We start from the raw sequence: 20,989 nt of genomic DNA on the forward strand, positions 1-20,989 counted from the left end.
GTAAGGTTACGCAATGCCACAGCTGAAGTAAACGTGCCTTCATTATCTAATTATCAAGACTGCCTCCACCCACCCCCCTAAAATACGGAAAAATCCTTTTCAAACGGGCACCAGTGAAAAGGAAGGTGATTGAATGACTACACTTTCGGATTTTATCGACAGATTCCAAAGATAGGTCCACCTTGCATGATAGGAAATTGTCTCACGTAGGGTGCGCATGGTGCATGCACGGACGGGAATTGTCTCACGTAGGGTGCGCTAGATCCGCAGTAATTGCTAAATAGGAATATTTCGTGAATTTTTCACCATTCCGCAAACTAAATAATTTTCTAAACGAAAATTGATTTTTATCTTATATATGTGCACATTATAGTTAGTGCTAACTATTTATATTTGTAAATTTTCTTCTTCTTTTTTCTTTCTTATTTCTTATGTTTAGCGGAATAGCCCGTAAGGTTACGCAATGCCACAAACAAGACCGCTGACCGCGTCGGCTCGAGCCTAACTTTGTCAAAATTACATTTAGCCACATTAAGAACGGCTTTATCTCTAAATTTAAATATCGATCGTAAATGCAAATGGTATTTAATATATCAGTGAATTTTGCCGACGACAATTAAAGCTAATTTATTCTTTAGAAGCGTCAAATCATTCCCTTTATGTGAGAGGTTTAGAAATAGACACTTACATTTGAAGGCAAAGCGAAGTTTAATCACTTTAATAGAAGTCACGATCCACAATAAGCCATTTCTGCGAGAAGCGACGTAGAATTTCATTTACACAGCAAAGAAAGACAGAAAGACGAAAGGAAATATGCCTCAAAAAGAAAAGAAGAAACCGCGAGTTCAACTTGATGATAATGCGAGTTCAATGTGATGATAATACCTCATTTTCTCCATTAAATGAAAGTTTTACATAATCGCCAGAAATAGAAGGTAGGGTCTGAGAAAAAAACGTCCCACCGCGCATTCGAATTAGCAGCTGTTATTCGAAGCCTGTCGTTAATTTGCGAATAGAAAGAACCATTGCCCCATTTAATAGAAGCAGGTGTGAGAACTTGTCTTATAGGACCAACATCCGACCAGAGAAATATTTCACAGACAGCCGTGAGCGTGGAGAGGCTACTTTAGTTATTTGGAAATAACATTGAACCGCGCTTGGCGATTTATGAAGCAAACTTAGGCTCTCTTACATTAGCTTCTTTAACGTTTCTTTTTTTCGCATAGGTTTAAGTATTAGTTATCACGCACCGCAAATGGCTATAGTTCGATGAAAGATATAACCCACAAAGAGAAAATGTAAAAATATTTTAAAAGTACCATTTACTAAATGCCTGTTAGAACACAAATAAAGCCGACGCAATAAACTACAGCTGTTGCATCTATTACCATTTGGCGCGCGGAAAATGTAACATGCTAAGTTTGAACAATTTGCGTTTCTGCACTTCGTAAAAATAACGGACGTTTTGAGGTGTGCTGTTTGCAATTGTCCCATATAGATACCTGCACAAGGACGTTCGTTCATTTCACAGGTACTATACTTTGAAAACGTATTATCTTTTCTTCACCTTTGCAAATTATCATAGCAAAAAAGGGCTATTAAACTGTTCACTGACAGTGATAGATCCATTTACCAAGGCTTTAAACGCATTGAAAGATTTACATGTCAGATAAGAAATCCTACAATTCTCGAGACAGCTCGCGGTATGATTTAACAATGGGATATTTATTATGAGCAAGAGTCCATTGTATGTTGGGGCAATAAAAGTCACGCTGGCTCGTGAGGTTTAAACCTATTCTTCGATAGGCTTCACATATGTCTTGCTATAGCACACTCTACCCGAACCGGTCTGCAATCACTCAGGAATTTTCACCAGAAATGCCTTGCCTCGACTTCCTGAGTCACTCAGACGCGCGTTTAGGATCGCCCTTATCAAGACCTCAGTCGTACGCGTTTTGTGGCGCTACTCCGCACAACGGTCTTCTCCATTTCAACAATCGCCCGGAGGTTTTCAACGTAGCTTCCCATATCTCTACCATTCAGCAAGACAGCCACATCTTTCACACCGCGCCACACAGAGATTTCGACGAGTTGAACAACGCTATGTTCCCCCGGAGACCGTTCTTGGACGGGGGTGGTTTGCAGAGTCCCTTCGTGGGCAGCTACAATCCTCTGGGCGTTGGACCAAGTCCTATGTCTCCAGAGGTGTGCTATGGTCTCCGCTTGCCCCAACCACAAATCCGTAAATGCTCGTGGATTATTCAGTACCCCGGTATGCAAAGTGGCGTGCTATGCGACAAAAGCTTTAGTCGCCTGCAAGACTTGGTTGACCACGTTTGTGATCTTCACGTCTACAAAGACCTCACCGATAGGCACATCTGTCGTTGGAAGGGCTGTGCCAGAAATGGACTGCCATTCAAGGAAAGGTATCGGTTGATTAACCATCTACGCGTTCACACCGGTGAGAAGCCATTCCAGTGTTTGTATCCGGGATGCGGAAAGCGCTTCTCCCGCCCCGAGAACATGAAGATACACAAGAGAACCCACACAGGAGAAAAGCCTTTTCAGTGCGACTTTCCAGGATGCGAAAGACGCTTTGGGAACTCAAGCGACAGAAAAAAGCACTCACATGTGCATAGCTCGGACAAACCGTACTTGTGCAGTATTAAAGGATGCAAGAATCGCTATTCAGACCCAGGCTCGTTAAGGAAGCACATGAAGATCCACGAAGAAAGTGCTATTTTCTGCGGTGGAACGAGTCGCTTCGAATGAAAACGAAAGACAAGAAAGATACTTTATTTAGGTCAATCCTGAGGCGTACATCACTGTATGAAACTATTTACAGTTACTAGAGACTGTCACAAAGCGCAGCAATTTAAAGAGATATGGATGTACAAAATGCTTTTTTATTAAACGTCTATCTTCCAACTGAAGAACAGGCCTTTCTTAATGTTATGTTTCGATGGAATAATTTCCTTGTTGAATGAAACTGCGACTCAGTGTTATTTACAAAACAAAAATATCTAGTTAATTCGATGATCTAAAGTTTGCCTCCCAGCGACATTAGAAATAGTTAAGCCCGAAGAGAAACAGCTGATTGGCCACTAGCATACATGGATGTATGCATTATTAGCATAATCTAGTGAACGACTATTAGACAAAGTCCCAATTTGATTGGCTGTGCAAGGGCGATATAATTTTTGACAGGCTTCTCTGGAACGGCGCACGTAAGGGAAATGGCTGAACTCACAAAACAAGGAGCTGAAATCTAAACCATTCTTAGCAATTCATTTGCTGTTTGTTGCTGTCACTGGGATATGCCAGCTCGCTCTTGCTTTTTATCGACTTTGATAGTTGGCGCCCGACTTTGCCTATGCCAACTATCTGTCGATCAAAACGTCAACCTAATTGTTAAGGAGAGAATAGGTGCGTGCATCGATATAATCATACGCGAATCATTTGAATATATATATTTTAGAAGTAGAGTCCTGTAAAACTACGGCGCTTTTGATCTGTACGTTTTTACAATGAGGATTAAAACTACTCTCCTTAAATTTGTACACAAATTTACATGTAAACACTGCGCGGGAAATTGCCTTTCAACATCACTAATCTTTGATATACCAATGTTATTAACAGGTGGCAAAGGCCGATTGCCAAGGCTTTGAGCGTTATCAAATGTACAGGTGCTCTGAAACGTTGCTTTTACTAGTAAAGAGGCAAACTTGATGTGCAGTAAATGTCAGATACCTTTCATACTTCAAAACGCGCTTAAAAAACTGTGAAAGGCAATTTCAAAGTGCTACTTACGAAGCCGGGCAATTTTAAGACGACCAAACCCTAAATTTAGTGCCGCACTACTAAGTAACTATAAAAAAGTAAGTTCTTCTCTTTTTCATGCTTTTGAGAACACTTATTAGAGAACTTTTAGCCACTACTACGGCGACGGCAATTAGAACGTCTGAAAATTAAAGGTTTTATTAATGAGTCAAACATTGGCCCTTCAAATGCGCTATAACTTTTACTCTATTTCTTTGCCTTTCCCTGCAAAACAACAATGGGAAGTTACTAAATTCAAAGTAATACGGAGGTCTTCAGCACAAGGAAGTGAATTTTTCGTTCTCTTTCTAATTTAAACGACGCTCCTAGCAATTCAGTTCCAGGGTAGTTCGGCCACAAGTTGAACGAATTAGAATTGCGAAGTAGTTCAAACAACGTAATGTATATTTTCAAATAGATAAAGGGTCTCTTTTTCTAAAGAAACTGTGGTGCTGCGTCGCTGGGGATTGAAAACGAATACTTGATTTTGATCAACTGAGCTGATAAGATAAATTGTTCTTTGCAAAGAGATACAAAAAGCTTTTGTATCTCTCCACTGTGGCCAATTTACGTTATCAAACTCAGCTGATAAAACTACACATTCGTTAGTTTTTCAAGTGGCGTTCCCGTTGGCGTTTCCTATTTACTCGAGAAAGCGTGCAAGAATGAAATAAAATCACAAAACTTTCGATTTTGCCAAACTATTTTTTTTCGTTTTAAAAGTCTGTGTAAAATCCGCCCGTTATTTCTTCCTTAGGCACACACCACATGTATGCGGTATTTTCAAAAGTTCGTGTTTTCATTCAAGGCGGAACAAAAGTTCTGAGTCCTCATGACCCGGCGTTCTCAGCTCGTTTTAAATAGGGACTAAACGAATGCAAGACGGTGACGCCAACGAAAACGTCATTTGAAAGTATAACTTTATTTCATTTGTGCTACTTCGCGATTGCTTTAACTCATTCAACTTGTACACAAACGACAAACTATCCAGGAACCAAATTGGTAGGAGTACCGTTCAAGTTAAGGAAGAGAATGAAACATTCACTGTCGTGTGTTCACGTTCTCCGCAAAACGTTGAAATTGGTCATTTCACGTTGTTGTTTTGCAGGGAACGACAAAGAAATGTATCAAAATGTAAAACGCACGTGCAGAGCGATTGTTGCGTTTTCTGGCGTTGTCGTCGCCGTCGCCGTGGTGTTTTCGTAAGGTCCCTACTGTCTCCACGAAAACGAAATGAATGCAAAAACACACGATTTAACTTGCAAACATTTACTATCACCCAATCAGTCATTCTCAAACGTTTAAGTTTGTATTACCTGTATGCATTGCCAAAAGCCTTCACTCTGGGGGCTATTTTCGAAAGCTTGCGCTTTTTATGCTTTTTTCTGTGAACGCAGTATGAAAATGCAAACAAACTTTCCGTTTTCCTGACACAAAAGCGAATCCGTCCAGAAGGGTCCTTCAACAAACAGATCTTTTCCAAAATTTAATCAAGCCTGGTTGTTCAAAGAGCGGGTAACTGTATCCAGCGGTTAAAATGTACACAAACTAATACATTTTGCCCGCTGGATAGCGACTTATTCGCGGGATGAAGTTATCCATTCTATGAACAATAGGGGCATGCTGAATAAATCAAAGCAAATTTGCTCAAAAACGTTTTCCTTTCTCACAACAACAATCACAATACTCAGTCGCTGTCACCGTAAAGCCATAATGCCGTCTCAGAACAAAAGACGATTATATTTTTCTTGTCAAGATCTGCATGTTCTATTGCCATGGAACATTAGGGCCATTTGTAGGAGAGAAAATAAGACGTGTCTTATTTTCTCCCGTATAAATGGCGCTCATAATAGCGCAAATAAAGACAATAAAGGCCCGTATTTAACTAATTTTTGAAAACAAAAACAACTTCCAAAAAATTGCAACGTGCTGCCCGTAGCGCGGAAATTGCGTAGAAAATCGTCCGCGCGCACGTGTTGCCCGACAAAAACTTTTCCGTCGTGCGATATTGGGGACGTTTTAAACGTGGCAAATAGGCCGCGGGTTAGCTAAGTCGGGAACTTATTGAATTAATACGTCGACAAATGTCGTTTAGGTGGCGGCTTCGCTAAGTCACGCCTTGGCTTAGCGTAGCCTTCGCCTAAACAGCAAATTTTTGGCGTACTTCGCGGCTTAATTTCTCTCGTATAAACTGCCCTAGTGACGGGTTAAAGTGTTGGTGTAATTTTCTGTTAAGTAAGTGATGTATGAACCTTAATCATACTATAATAAAATTTAAAGGCTAACTGACCAACTATGATTAAACTTGAGATACATAAACGCTTCAATGAAATTTGCTCAGTTGGTCAATTTCAACCAACCATAACATATAAAGATACTAAACATTAAACGAAGTGTTTCATTAACAAATACAGCAGCTGGACTTACTGACCTTCGTTGGGAAATTCGCTTCAATTTACAAGAAAGCGAGTTATTCTTTGTTTACGAGCGCACGGTACGGCTTCGCGGCACGATTGTATCGACACTGTGTTTAGTTTTGCAAATTCTTTCTGAAGGGGAGCTGAATTCTTTCAATAAAAACAATCCACTCCACTTGAAGAATTAAATCTTCTTATAAATTTTAGGTTATAGCCACGCTATTCTAGTAGTGAAATTTTTCTTTTGGTATTTGGAAAAAAAAAACTATTTTGTTATAATGTAGAAGCTGCCCGTGCACAGACCTAGCACCATGTGCGTGCTAAGTACTCTCACACGGCACGCTCATGCAATTTCAATGAAAACATACGCGACCTACATTACAATAATCATAAGAGGATGGGATGGACAAATGAACAACGGTGTTGTTTAACAAACGGCAACTTTTTGCGCAACACCACATGTATTCTCCAAAGGTTGATGCCGGGTAACATAGACGCATAACATGTTGTAAGTTTTTGAATCAGGTTAAAGAAGTAAAAACACCGACTAACACCGTAGAAAACCACAACAGAAAACACTAGGCAACGCCGGCCAAAAACACTAAACAAGAGAAAGAAAAATGTCGGAGGATTTAAAAAAAGAAGAGATTTGTTAAATAATCATTAGTTCCATGATAGGAGGACTATTGATAGTAATTCATAGGGCCAGTATAAGCCCTTAGACAGCGAGATCACTTAAATTGTAACGAGATCCCATATCTGGAGAGAAAAGTAAAATAATTAAACTATTCATTACTGTATGACTTTACACGATATTGTTGTAGCATTATTGCGATCGTAAAAGCCTGCATCTTTGCTATTTTTTTGGTCTTTTTGCACACGTGTTTTTAATCGAAAATGTCAATTTAAATCTCCAAGGAAAAATTTTAAAAGCGTTGTATTGAAAAACACACAATACGTCTGTAATCGTCTTTTGTGTGTCAATGCAACTGATATATCTTATGTCAACAGAGAAGCTCGTCAATTCAAAATATGACTTCGAAGCTTTTACAAACGAGTCATTGACAAATCCGAACACAAACAAACAAACAAACAAAAAAAGACAACGTTACAGAGTCCTTTTTTTTGGAGGTAACTAATTTATTATCCTTTCACAAAGTAGCTATTTATTTATTTTTTTTTTTTTAGTCCGGTACCAGAGGACTTATAAAAACGATTGTACCAGCTGCGTCTCAACAAAAGCGAAACATAATATTGGCCTTGGCCTATTAATTGCATGCACTAAGAAAATATCGTTCGACTGGCGTTGTAACCACGGAAACCATGTGGCTTCTACGCACGTGACTGACAAACAAAGAGAAACTGTTCGGCATCTTTTCATCTTCTTCGAGAAGCTTCTCTGGTGAGGGCTGCTCACGCTCGTTTGTCTTTTTTTTTTTTTTTTTTTTTCCTTTTTAACAAATTACGAAGGAAAAAACCCGACTGTAAACAGAGTAGCCCTCACCCTTACTTTGCTGTAAAAGTTCCTGATGACAGCACAATTTAATTGAAAAGATGTCTTCTCGTAAATGTAAGTTATTCCCAGACTGTTGAAGAATGCATTATCATGGTTTGTCTTAAATCGCTCGTTCGTCCCCCTTTTAGGCGTTACTGGCCATTTACTATTCACTACTGGTTCAGAAGCAAGTTTCGTGATCAGCTAGTATTGGGCTAAAGAAGATGTTCGTTCTCTAGGTAACCGAAAGCTCTTAAAATCACCTTAAAATCACGCATACGAAATAGCTGAATCATTTATGAAGGCAATTTTCAACACGACACGATCAAAATACTGAATCACAACTGTTATTTCTTGGTAATTTGTAGGGGCTGTCGTATTTCAAGCGAACTTACTAAGACTTTAACTCAGCTTCAAATCATTTCTTTTGCTTCTTCTTCTTTTTTTCTTTCCCTCGGCTCTCGTTTCAGTAACGCGGCCTAAGTAAACATCAATTATCTAATAAATTCATCCAAGTTGTCATTTTACTGGCCTGAATCATCGCCGGCTATCATTGATGTTCAAGCGGATCAAGATTCCCATCAGTTTCTTCAATAATTTCTGTGCCATTTCCTTCCAGAGCACCCAGAACACTTACGGAATACGCGCTACCCTCGGACATTATATTTGTGACGAAAACGCGTGTCTTTCTCTCAGAAATACGAATTATGTTTGACGCCGTTTGAAGCTTCTCACGAACTCCGCCCGTGACGTCGTGTTTCAGAACGGATGTTGCTATGGCAGAAGTCATTTCCCCATCTGATTTAACGATAACTTTCCTCAGTAAAGTTGCATCTAAGAGAAAAGCGGGTGGAATTACTGAGTGTCCAAGGGAAATCGGGCTGGGAAACCTGGTCTTGGGACGGGGATTTAACAACTTTCTTGAACCAGGCCGCACTCCCCTGGGGGGAGGGGAAGGTCCTACTATATGTGTACCACCCCAAAGAGTATGTTTTTTGACCTGTTCTGGTGTAAAATGTGGTAATAGATATTGCGTAACCATTTTACTACAAACACACAGACACACAAACGATGCGTATGAGGCGCGCACAGACCTGTCTCGTTATCGCGGGGTTTATTCTAGGAATGGCGACAAATAGAAACTAAATTGGCGCATAAGGTGGCATGGCGCACAAATAAGTGAAATTTCACCAAGGAAGGCTTTGTTCCATTTACAAAAGGATTTGACAATTGAATCCCTTTTTTCGAACATGGTTATATCATTATTATCATTATTCTGCACAACACGCCTGGAAGCGTTACACTAACAATTTATCATAGCAACTCATAAAGTTCCTGCCAGTCACCTCAAGATATTTAATTTAAAGAAGCAATTTTTATCGTTAATTCTTAGGTTCTGTTTTAGAAAAAATGTTTGTAAAAAATGGCCCCCAGATTTCCAAAGAGGACCTAATGGCCCTCAGAATAAACCCAGTGATCGGGAGAGAAAGAGCTCCATACGAGTCACTTGAAAAGTCATTTGAATATACGAAAGAAAATAAAAATCTAAAATCTTGTAAAGTAACCATAGGAAAGCCTTACCGAAGCCATGTAAAGGGAGTACAGGTTGAGAGTACAACTCGCCCCCCAGAAAATTAGTCCCAGACTACTCGCCCCCAGCCTCTAGACGATTAGCCCCACATCTGATCTTGCGATATAAAGATGAAACTCTGTTACTCTTATACACTAATGTACCCGTGGTGGACACTTCATTTAATTTATTGCTTGCGCGATTGAAAAACTGAGAACGGAATACACCTAACGTAATATAGGTGTTTCTTTTTTGAGGCTATACGTGTAGAAATTGGGGGCTAATTGTCTAACGATCGGAGGTGAGACGGGGGGCGAATTGTCTGACATTCGAACTACAGCCAGTGGTTGATTATAATCGGGTTTGGTTAAACGGAATCTCTCGTATTTTCCTTGGTCACCGCTTTAGCGAATGCATAACAACATGAAATAAAATAATTTATGTTATTTCACTGACCTTCCTTATCAGGGGGCTTGTTATAAATTCCGTCAACATCCGTCAAAAATACAACTCTCTCTGGACGAAGTTCTTCAGCTAATTTCTACTGAAGAAAAACAATAGCTTTTTTCTTTAAATAATGTATTTTTTTTTTCAGTGAGTGGCACAGAACAAACTCGGGCTACTACGTAGTTCGAGCTGAGCTACAGGAGACTCGTGGGAGCTAAGGCCATTAAACTAGATTCATGGGACAAACATCCTGCATACTGCATACACCGTACTTTTTTTTTTTTGTTGTTGTTGTTTTTTGCATTTCACCCTGCAAGCGCACCTATTCTTATACTAATGAAATTAGTGTTTAGTCCTCCCTACAAGACTCGGAAAACAGCCGTTCCTCTAAGGTACGTCGTCGAAAGTGTACTAGAAACACTTTCGCATAAGTTATTTCATTTTCGCGAATTCAAATGTTTTGTGATTGGCTAGAAGAATAACCAAAGTGGCGACTGCTCCCTCCCCATCAAGGGCAATTGTCAGGATATGTATTTTTTAGGTTTGTGTTGATTAAACACTAATGTCCTACAGTGTGACTAGTTGGTGTATGTACGAAATCTCTTCAGTCGGCATTGGGGAAGAGTGCAGATACACATATTTCATACTTCATTACATATTTTCCTCAAGTACTAGTAAAAATGTGTTCGTTCAACCAGAGCTGTAAAATTACTAATTGAAGCATTGATGTCATTTCTGACAAATGCAGTGATCATCAACCTTTTCTGGACATGCCAACTAAGAAAACGTGGATGTATTGTGAATTTAGAAAAAGCCACTATATTTTCTCCTACAATGGAGACTGACCACTTACATGTAAGAAATGCTTTATTTCTTTTTTTATTTTCAGGCCTCAAGAAGTACGTTTTGATAGTGGAGCAGGGTGGACTATCAAGTTATGAATGAGTTATGAAATAAACTTGTACAGTTTGAGTTTTTTCAAAACGTTACCACACAACTAACTAGAGCATGGCACTAATGGTCCATGCGTAACAAATTAAGGACGGTGTCTACTAATAAAGAAGTATTTTTGTGTGGTTTCTGACTACGCGGGTAAAGCAGATCTTAGCAAGGGCTATTGAAATCCAAAAAGAAAATTGGGGGTAACCACACATTTTTTAGACATAATTAAGCGACAATTATTCTAAAAAAACGGTAAAATACAAAGCAATGTATGTTTTTTTCCAAAAATAACTGAAGCTTTGTTATCACTGAAAAATGCATGGTTACCCTAAATTTTCTTTTTGGATGCCAAGGGCACTTGCTAGGTTCTGCTTTCTCCGCATAGTTTTAAACTGCACAAAAATATCCCTGTATTAGTATTGTAGGTACCACCCATAGGAAACCCCAGTATCTTGAGATGCGCAGTAACAAAAGTACATGTAGGCACCGTCCTTAATAAGACCCTACATGTACATGCAGTGTCCTTATAGAAAAACCAGCTAATGTTTTGACTATTGGTATTTTCTTTTGTTTTCTAATGTGAAAAAGTTGGTATGGGAGGGGAGGGGGGGGGGGGGTTAAATAGAGCTTTTATGGTTATGTATAAAACAAAACAAAACAAAACAAAAAAACACTAATCTTGGGTAGCTGCTGCTTACAAGAGGTTTCAGTTGGTTAAAACACAAGGCTATCTTAAAATTTAATGTTAGATCAGTCCATTCATTTCTTCCAAGCAAGAAATATAGTTTATGATAACTTTGAAAGGTGTTTTACCTCAATAATTTTATCTCCACTAAGAATAGCACAACCTTGTTCTTTATCCAAAACACAGTCGCCATGGAGAATAGGCACAAACCCAGCTTCCAACAGTTCAACAACTGGTTGGACTGCTGCCTTTGTGACCAAAGCTCCACTTGTCCACCAAGAACCACAGGGCTTAGAAGGGAAATAAAAGGGACATTAAAAACTTTGATATTTTTAAGGAATCTAGCATAGCCTGCAAGAGGATAGTTGACCCCCATTTCAACTGCGGACAAAAGGACATCTGCAAACCCGAGGTTACAAATGATTTCTGCGACATCACATCTTTATATAATTAAAATTTGTTGTTGAACAATTGAACTGACTGATAGAACAGGATGATCAAGTACAAGCATGAACGCACAATTGGTGATGATTTTTGCATACACTGGCACAACAGGAAACTTTAACCAAACTTAATCCCTTGATCCCTCGATGTACAGTGTAGCATGACTGGCAAAGGCAGAAGCAGAGATCACCCTTCACTGATGAAGATGGTGGTGATGATAATGGTGATGATGATGACGATGACGATGATGAGGATGGTGTTTTTTGTATATTTTGGTTAGCTACTAAGCCTTAATACCCAGGACATATTGCTAGTGATACCTACTGAAATTCCCACAGCTGGGATGCCATTTGCAATGAATGCTTCTGTAATCATATGGTGCAGCTGCATATACAAAAACATTAATTAAAATAAAATATGTATTTAATTAAGCGTGACTTTTTTTGTCACAGGCAATGGGGAAAGTCACCAGAGAAAAACTCTAAGGGCCAGTTATTTAATCAGAGTCTAACTTAGGCCCTCAGTGGCTTAAGACAATCAGTGGACCTCCAAATCTGTTTACAAGTGATTTATTTTAAGTAGATGAATAGTTCTTGAGTCTGGGATGCAAGCCTTCTTGTTACCGTCGGCAGTGGACAATGTTTAGATATGATTGCCGGCAAAATTGGAAATGGCTTAGAATGTGGTTAAGTAAAACACCATCTGTTAATAACTGACCCTAAATCTTTGACTGGAGTCAAAGTAGACTGGGCAGGTAGACTGGGTTGGTCAGATGCTCTAAATATTGACTGAACTTATGATAAAGGAAACTTGCATTAAGCTCAAGTAAATCTATGCCTTCAAGGTTCATACAGGGATATGTGAGACATGTTCTGCATAAGTGTTAGGATATACAGAGTAAGTAGTATGAAGGCGTGTGTTAGTCGTGTGAGCCAGGATTGCAACCAGAAATGGAAAAGTTAAGGCATCCAGAAGGCATAGGTGAATCTTCAATAATTAAAGATCAATTATTGCATATGTTCAGAAAGCAGGGGTGTCCATAACATACCAGGACAACCTTCTAAGGCTATAAATGTAAAGTGAATCTGTAATATGATGGCTGATTTAGATCAAAATTAATCTGAAAATCACATTATAAGAAGAACATTGCCATTTTCAGGTGGCTGTCAGGAGACCAATAATTATTTTTGATGCAAAAATTCCAAGTAGCTGGGGAAAACCTACATACACACATGTAGTAAAAATGGCTAACAGTAACTTGAGTCTCCCTGGAACATGGGTCTCCCTAGAGCATATGTTAGGTGTGCAGCAGGGGGACATGAGTTTGACTTACTCTGGGAACCCCATGTAGTTTGCTGAGTACAACCATCTTTAAAAATTTCACATTTAATTTGCCTATTTTTCCTCCCTTTAAGAGAAATGAACTCTTAACTTGACCCCCAAACCCCCTTCCCACCCCCCAGGAGGAGTTAGGGCAAGTATTCATTTAACTCATAACAGAAAAAGAAAATGTTACTAAATGTAAATAAACAGTAACATACAATTGTAATGTGGGACAGCGGCGAATACATCTATTTGGGTCCCAACGTAATGTTTCTCCCCAGACTAATGAAGAAATTTATGGTAGCTAATTCAATCCACCATAATTATGCAAAAAGATGGCGGCTGTACAGTTACATGTAACAACATTACCCTGCGAACAAGCCATAGAAAGCCATATTTTGGGGTGAAATTCCTCCATGTACTAATGATTACCTCGTGTATGCTACGTACTGTATGAAGTCTTTAGAACTCTCCTGTGTATTTTTATGATCAGCATCTCTAGTGTTCTAAGTAATTATGGGCAAATGTACCAGTCACCATCTTTGTTGGTGTGCACTGGATTGTCACACTTAAAGATAGCCACATTAAATGATGATGACATCTGAATTTACAAACCTAGGTGCCTCAAACATTTCGTTTACTGAAAGCAGTAATTTGCTATGTATATAGTTTTTAGTTTCTACAGCTGAACGCTGACTTATGTCAAATTTTAGTTCAATTTCCATTTTTTCTCAGATTTGTCTCATTATTAAAGCATGTGGTTCGCAACTTTAGATTTACACATATAAATACCTTGGTAACAGATAGCCTGGTCTTCACAAATCCAATCCGACCCTTTGAAGGATCCTCTGAGAAACCATTAGCCGTCCCGTATTCATGAGCTTGAAAGTGCCCAAAGGATCTATTATTTAGAACAACAACACCAAAAATGATACAGCCCAGACACAAAGGGCCCTATGTGAGATTAAAATATGCTACATAGTTTTTTAAGTGTAAATATTTATATAGTGAAATGCATGAAAAGATAAACTTGTCATGGCTCAACATGCCACAAGCACTGAGGACAAGCCAACAACCACAAGGAATCAAATCCATGATCTTCTAGTGAACCAGCCCATCAGAGACTCATGGCAAACTAGGTCACTTGATAGGTTCATCCAAACAGTGCAAGGGAAGGTCAAGGACCAGTCTACAGAGTACGGCTGACATGCATGCAAGATTTTGGTGTTTCCACGATGCTAGCCTACGTGTAGCCCTACGGGCGGTGGGTACGGCTACACGTAGGCTATCACGATGCACACCAAATTTAGTCTACTGAATTAACTTCCTGAACAACCTTTACTACAACCATTCAGTTCTACATCAAAGACTACGGTCCTACATTAATAAATCATTATTATAAGGACAGAAATTCGAGATGGTGACAACGGACAATACAGAAGAAGGATTTGCAAACATGTCGATTGGAGATAAAGATCTGGAACCTTCAGACCTGGGACTAAGGGTGCTTTCCTTTGGGATGATCCAGATCGGGATCAATGATCCAAGATCACTCGGATCATAGCGCATCAAAGAGACAATGGAATCCACTATGGGCAAGGATTCCTCACTTCCATTGATGCACCATGATCCGAGTGATCTTGGATCATTGATCCTGATCTGGATCATCCCAGAGGAATGCACCCTAAGAATCTCCAGCTGAAGTTTAATACTAAAGGCAGTGTAGCAACCTGCATGCATCAGTACATGTGGGTAATTTTGAAGATCATACTGCATATGGTGCAAGGCAGTAAAATGCCTTGTTCTAGATCTCACAGAATTCTGCCATACTCTACAGACAGGGTCAAGGGATCGATATCCTGTTAGAGACTCAGCTTTGCTCCTTGCCTCAAAACTTTCCTTCTCTATGTAACACTGATTATTAAAAACAAACAAATAAATAAGGAAAAGAATGGAAAGGTACCCACCAAACTTTGAAAACCAGTATTTTAGAAATCAGATTGGACAGGAATGATTTCACATCCCCTTCCATACAAACACTGCAAAATGTAAGCTTATGATAGTTTTATTCACGGCATATTTTCTGTGCATCATTTCGAGTTTTCTTACCCTGCTCCATGAATGACGATACATTTCCCTCTAACCTGTTTCACCAACTTGGCGGCTGCTTGAATCGCTTCGTGTTTAACTGTTTCGAAATTTCGTTTGTGGGTGACTGCACAGCCTCCGAGTTTAAGGATCACTTCTACATCACATTTGTCCGCCATTAAACGCTGGCAAAATTCATGATCTGCCAGGCGTCGCACAGTCTTTTCCAGTCCCTCGCGTTGAAATGAAGCAAGCGCCAGCAGCGCTAAAAGCGGGATACGGGATCGCGGGATTGTCTGGGAAAATATTTTCAGGGGTACAGGATATTTAAGATTTCTACAGGGATATAAAGGGGTCGATGTAGCAGCTCTCATAAGGTCTCACGTGTTTGGCTCAGCTGCTAGATGCTACACTACTGATATAAAGAATAGCAAATTCGGGATATAGAGAGTCAGCCGGTTTGGGATATATAGGTGGTTTTCACCTCACACATCGTCACGCAAGTGAAAAAATAAAATCCTCAACCATTCAATGGATAAAGTCAAGAAATTGATATGTTGTAGAGGAGTGATACATAAACAACGTGTGAAAGCTACAGGGCTGTGCGATATCTCCTAATCGAGTTATTCGAGAAAATGTACCACGGAAAATTACAGAGTTTAGTATGGGACGCCATGTTGGTGCCCTGTGTGCCGGAAACCAGCAAAAACATCTGGAGTTTACCTTGGCTATTTCAAAGCCTTTCTTCTCTCTACGGAACTTTCACACATTGACATTAACGCTTCTATTACACGTAAGCTGATCAGACCTAAAAAAAACACGAGGCGAATCGATGTTTTCATGTACGTGACATGTTTAGTCTGTCACATACTGCGCAAAAATCTAAAATTCAAACTGCTCTATTTTCAAAACAAAGAATGCTATCCTGCTGAAAACAAGCAAACCGATAGAAATTTAGATTTTCTTATATGTGATGAAGATAAAAACCCAAAATTGTGTTTAGTTATGAATTTCAGTTTTTTATGACGTCATGTGAAAACCAAGAATTGATCTTAAATACGAGGTTTTATGCCAATTATATTCGGAACTCCAGTAGCATCCACGCACCCCCCCCCCCCCCCCAAACCCCTGACAATACTTGAAGCTTATGTTGAATCTCTCCGTGCCAATGACTAGTATCAAAACACCATGCCAAAAACCGGTTTCTTACTTCTGAAATGATATTTCCACGAGCAGAGGGCACATGTGAAGTGACTGAGACTAATCTTCAGTGCCTTTTTCTTTTTCTTTTTCTTTTTTTTTTTTGTTTTTTTTTTGTTTTGTTTTTTGTTTTGTTTGTTTTTTTGTTTTCATAACTCAATTCGGTCCTGACGAACTCGAATTCATTCCGTCAGAAAGGGCTCCGTCAAATTCTTTCAAACATGGACCATCATGCTCAAAAAGTTGAACTGCAAGTTACTACGAACTCGGTAGTAAAAAATTGACCATATTTCGCGTTTCCTTAATTCAACTTAAAGAATGAAAACAAACCAGTTCCAAATAAATAAAAAATGTGGATGGGTAGAAGATTATATTCCTCGGAATTGCAGTTTTCACGGAGAAGCTTTAAATATTAAAGTATCATTCCATATCTCAAGTTTCAGCAGCGTTTTGTTTAACCATGAAAATCTCAAAAGCAGTGGCCTTCGTACAAACACATCACTGTCTCTTTTGATTTTTCATCTAATTTTCTGAGTGAGGAGGTGTTCAAAGTGAAGGCGAGTTAATTTTCGAAACTGAAGTGAAAACCGCTTATTCATTCTTTCAGATGCTCGATGCTAAAAAATGACTTTAGTCAGCAAGCTCAGATTGGTTGAAAGATGGTTTTTCCAATTAACCTCTGTGGAAACTCGGTAAATTTTCCAAGAGTCATTCTGTGGGGAAGTAAAATAGAAAGCATTTCATCCGTGGTTCAGTATAAAGAATTAATAAAAACACTTCTGGAATAATGGAAGAATTCGAAACTGTAGTATAAACACACTTACGTCTTGTTTTGACAACGGTTTCTCTTTCTCCAAAACGTCTGCCCATTACTTCGACGAGAACACGAAAAAGCTCTGTGTCAATCTTAAATATATATAATGAATGCAACACTCATTGTAATGTCAACGTACAATGTAAATTGTATACAGTCTGCATTGGATTCTCAGTATCCCAGCTGTTAGTGAAAGAAACACTTGATAGTTTTGTCTAATGGGCACTCAATATCAATATAATGTTATAATTATAGTTTGATATAATTGCGTCCTAGGGAGAATTCACCATAACCCCTTGGGATTACAAGCGAGTAGTTGCAGAAATGAAACAACAATAAAAACCGCAGTTCTTAGTGAGACAGATGGGCTGAATTAGCGTCGTCCCAATAATGTGATTTTCCGCAGATAATTAATTTACTTCACTCGTATTCTTATGACTCTGTGAACTCCTGAATATTTCATTTCACGTGTTGGATCAATCACTTTGATTTAGAACAATATGTATCACGCAGACGGCAGTAAAATTCATCCAAGACGAAGGACAAGACGACTGGGCCTCAGAACCAACGCCACGGTTCACATCGACAAAGAGCAGCTAAAACAACTTCGGGAAGCGTTTAATCTTATCGACCAAGACCGTGATGGGGTTATAAGCAAAGACGATCTGCAGACAATTCTAGTGTCGCTGGGTCAGAAACCAACCGAAAAGCAAGTCAGGGAAATGCTGAACGAGATTCCGGGAAATGTCGACTTCGCCAAATTTTTGTCCATGTTTGCTTCCAAGATGGGTACTGCAGACCCTGAAGATTTGATCAGAAGCGCCTTCACGTGCTTTGACGAGGACTGCGATGGAGTTATAAATCTGGATGAATTCAAGGAGTTGCTGATGACAATGGGTCTGAGGTTAACAGAGCAGCAGGTACTACTTCATAATATCCACCTTGCCGATCCTAAAAGGAGGCCGGAAAGTTGATGAATTGCGTTCAAAATTGAAAATAAATTTCAACCTTTCAAATCCGGTAAGCAAACATTTCTGACGATACCCGAAGTTTAGTATTTCATCAGAATATCTAAGACCGAAATTCATTTCATAATGGAGGCAAACATGAAATATATCCACCTTACATGAGTATGATCCAAGGTTCTATTTTAAATGTTTATAGTTGTTGTTGTTTTTCAGGAATTGAAAACGGTTTTATAACGACAGGTTTCAAGAAAATAGGATCTTTTACTTATTTCATTCTATAAACATTCAATTTTCTTGGCAATACTGCACTTTATGGCTAGCTGTCATTCAAGTCCTATTTCCCACCAGGGAAAAAGGATTTAATTAATTCAAGTTATAGCATATATAGCTGACAGTTTTTATGCTGGCACGATAACAATGCCAGATAGGTCTTTTATGCTTTTTTAAACCCGGAACGCTATTTTTGGCAAGATAATTCCATTCTTGGCTTTTCACAGACCTAACCTACTTTCTCATAAAATATTCTAGAGGTAGAGTGTGGGCATCCGGACTACATCCAAAATTTTTCTCTCCAGGTCGATGAAGTTTTCCTACATGGAACACTGACTGATGATGAAGGCCGATTTAAGTGCGAAGACATTGTGAAACTGTTAAAATACGGAGAAGGAAATGGCGAAAAATAAGGAAAACCCTTATCAGTCATCCGCTCCCTTCCCCGCCCGTCGCCTAGCGAGTTACCTTTTTATTTATTCCTTCCAGTTAATTTTCATTTATACTTTCTGTAACTTAGTGATTTAATGTTATTTTATATAGTTTTGATTGATATTCATAGTTGGTAAGCCGAATTAGCCCGTAGTTTTATATAAGTCCTGTTTTTAATATTGCCTTGTTAATAATAGTTTTAAGCTAACGAGCTTTTATTTTATTACCATTGTAATGCGTATTTGATCATATTCGAACATGTTAATTTGTCATTAGAAATATTACACATTATTATTGTTACTTAATTATATTAGAACTGTTTACAATTGACTGTCATAAAACCAAAGCTCTGGCCAATCATAACGGACGCCGAGAGCGCGTTTTGGTGCCCGCTTCAGCCGAAGTGGGCGCGCAAAGAGCCTTAGGGAAGTTATGGAGCCCCTAATCTGATCAAACAGCGATAAAAAATTGTTTATCGGATTTCTGACTATGGTGTTTCATTTCAGAGCTTCCGAACTCACGAGAACTAACATAAGAAACATTCATGTATGAGTCTATAAACTCGTGTCTATATACCAAATACCATAAAATTCATTGAAAACGAAACAATAATTGTTATACCCGTATTCTGATAAGAAAATACCGTATACATGTACCTGACTAAAAAAGACCCCAGATACCCGAATACCCAAAACCCCTGGCCGGACCTGGGAATTTCATTATATAATGTTTAAAAAAATCCACTCTATATTTCATGGAAAGTTGGCGCGTACCGGGTATTTACGCACGAATTGGTGCTATAATAAGTATACTACCGGTTTGAATGGTCGGCGAGGTAGTAAGAGTGTTGACAAAACTTGTGTATCGGCCTCCGCTTATAACAGCTCACTCAAAGAACTTCATTGGCGTTTTTCTCGAGCTTGCTACACTTTCGCCCGGTGAGATCAGTCACTGTTTGAGTCAGAGTTTCAGAAACACTGGTTAAGATAATTGACATTTTTTTGCTGATTTATCACTGTGTTCAAGGTACTGTACTGTACTTTGTAATACTTCAAGTTGGACGTTTTGGTGCCCGCTTAGCTTCATGATATGTGTCGGCGGGATTTCCTTACCCAGTTCAGCATTTGATTGAATGTGTTTACATGTGTTTACGCTCGCTGTGAGCCGATCATTGTTGACGTTTCAATCCGTATGAAGCAATGGTCTTGTTTAATGTACTTACTTGTTAACACCCATGAGCGCTGACTAAACCAGTCTCTTCTGGACCCTTCCTGTTTTGCGTAGTTTATCCCAAAGTATAATGCTGCTTCTTCAGTCATCATGTTTTCTGGTCGCTTAGTGAAATTTTCTTTTTCCATTGTAGTTCACATTTCGATATCGCAGACTCAGAAAACTGGTGTTAGCTTTTAGTATTACACCTTTTGCCCTTCATTATCAGGAAATACATTTTCATTAGTGTTAAAAATTAAATCATTAAAGCGAATGTGTAATCATTGTATGAAAATAGACAAACGTTTTAATTTTCGGCGTCATCAATAAAGCATTTTACATAGAGAAGAACGTTCATTAATGCAAATATCAGTTCAATTTAATGGAAATAACAAACTTTTAAGAGAATGAACAAACATTAGACGCTTCTTAATGTTTCTCAACGAGGAAAAAAATTCATAACAACATAGATACAGTCAGCGTAACAATCAAGCAAGTCTTAGCACTATTCTTCAATCAACTCCTCATTCAAACATCGTGGTATATGTAAGCCTGCATAAACCTAAACCACGCTGCACATTTTCTGGCAATTATCGTGTTCACGTTTCTCCTCTTCTCGCGGGAACTTCAAACGCCCTAACTGTCCTTTCACGTTGCTCAATTGGGATACGGTTTCGACGAACTCTGTGCTCCATTACTGCGCAACCAGTGTGCACATGTACAGTATCGTTTTTAAATTTAAGCATCCATATACAGCTATTTCAATTAACGTTGTCGGATCAAAGCTAAAAGCTTAAAGACAAGACCGAAAGTTTACGTGGGATTTTTATGAATAAATTTATCAAAATCAGTCATGTCTGGAGAAA

General features: G+C 38.9%; 3 protein-coding genes across 3 annotated transcripts; 2 read left to right on the plus strand and 1 right to left on the minus strand.

Annotated features, from left to right (window-relative positions):
* Positions 1 to 653: 653 nt before the first annotated feature.
* On the plus strand, positions 654 to 7,684 carry LOC146479776 (zinc finger protein GLIS2-like). The gene is made up of 2 exons (XM_085110625.1): positions 654 to 4,672; positions 5,027 to 7,684. The coding sequence occupies exon 1, from the start codon at positions 1,816 to 1,818 to the stop codon at positions 2,770 to 2,772; it is 957 nt and encodes a 318-aa protein (XP_084966751.1). The 5' UTR covers positions 654 to 1,815; the 3' UTR covers positions 2,773 to 4,672; positions 5,027 to 7,684.
* LOC146479777 (uncharacterized) lies at positions 7,659 to 15,440 on the minus strand. The gene is made up of 6 exons (XM_085110626.1): positions 15,252 to 15,440; positions 13,935 to 14,043; positions 12,144 to 12,203; positions 11,504 to 11,665; positions 9,758 to 9,842; positions 7,659 to 8,565 (listed from the first exon to the last, which is right to left on the minus strand). Exons 1-6 carry the CDS (start codon positions 15,407 to 15,409, stop codon positions 8,282 to 8,284), a joined length of 858 nt encoding a protein of 285 aa, XP_084966752.1. The 5' UTR covers positions 15,410 to 15,440; the 3' UTR covers positions 7,659 to 8,281.
* A 2,204-nt stretch (positions 15,441 to 17,644) lies between these two features.
* On the plus strand, positions 17,645 to 19,222 carry LOC146479778 (myosin regulatory light polypeptide 9-like). The gene is made up of 2 exons (XM_085110249.1): positions 17,645 to 18,164; positions 18,788 to 19,222. Exons 1-2 carry the CDS (start codon positions 17,745 to 17,747, stop codon positions 18,893 to 18,895), a joined length of 528 nt encoding a protein of 175 aa, XP_084966375.1. The 5' UTR covers positions 17,645 to 17,744; the 3' UTR covers positions 18,896 to 19,222.
* Positions 19,223 to 20,989: the final 1,767 nt, after the last annotated feature.

This window comes from Pavona decussata, unplaced genomic scaffold (assembly GCF_977016875.1).
Source record: "Pavona decussata unplaced genomic scaffold, jaPavDecu1.1 SCAFFOLD_58, whole genome shotgun sequence".
In the NCBI taxonomy this organism is placed as follows: Eukaryota; Metazoa; Cnidaria; class Anthozoa; order Scleractinia; family Agariciidae; genus Pavona; species Pavona decussata.

Coding starts and splice junctions, on each gene's coding strand:
- LOC146479777 (XM_085110626.1), bottom strand. CDS start 15,409: ATGGCGGACAAATGTGATGTAGAAGTGATCCTTAAACTCGGAGGCTGT. Junction 14,044..15,251: donor ATCGTCATTCATGGAGCAGG/GTAAGAAAACTC, acceptor TCTAAATAATAG/ATCCTTTGGGCACTTTCAAG. Junction 12,204..13,934: donor CCAGGCTATCTGTTACCAAG/GTATTTATATGT, acceptor TTGTATATGCAG/CTGCACCATATGATTACAGA.
- LOC146479778 (XM_085110249.1), top strand. CDS start 17,745: ATGTATCACGCAGACGGCAGTAAAATTCATCCAAGACGAAGGACAAGA. Junction 18,165..18,787: donor TGAGGTTAACAGAGCAGCAG/GTACTACTTCAT, acceptor TTTTCTCTCCAG/GTCGATGAAGTTTTCCTACA.
- LOC146479776 (XM_085110625.1), top strand. CDS start 1,816: ATGTCTTGCTATAGCACACTCTACCCGAACCGGTCTGCAATCACTCAG.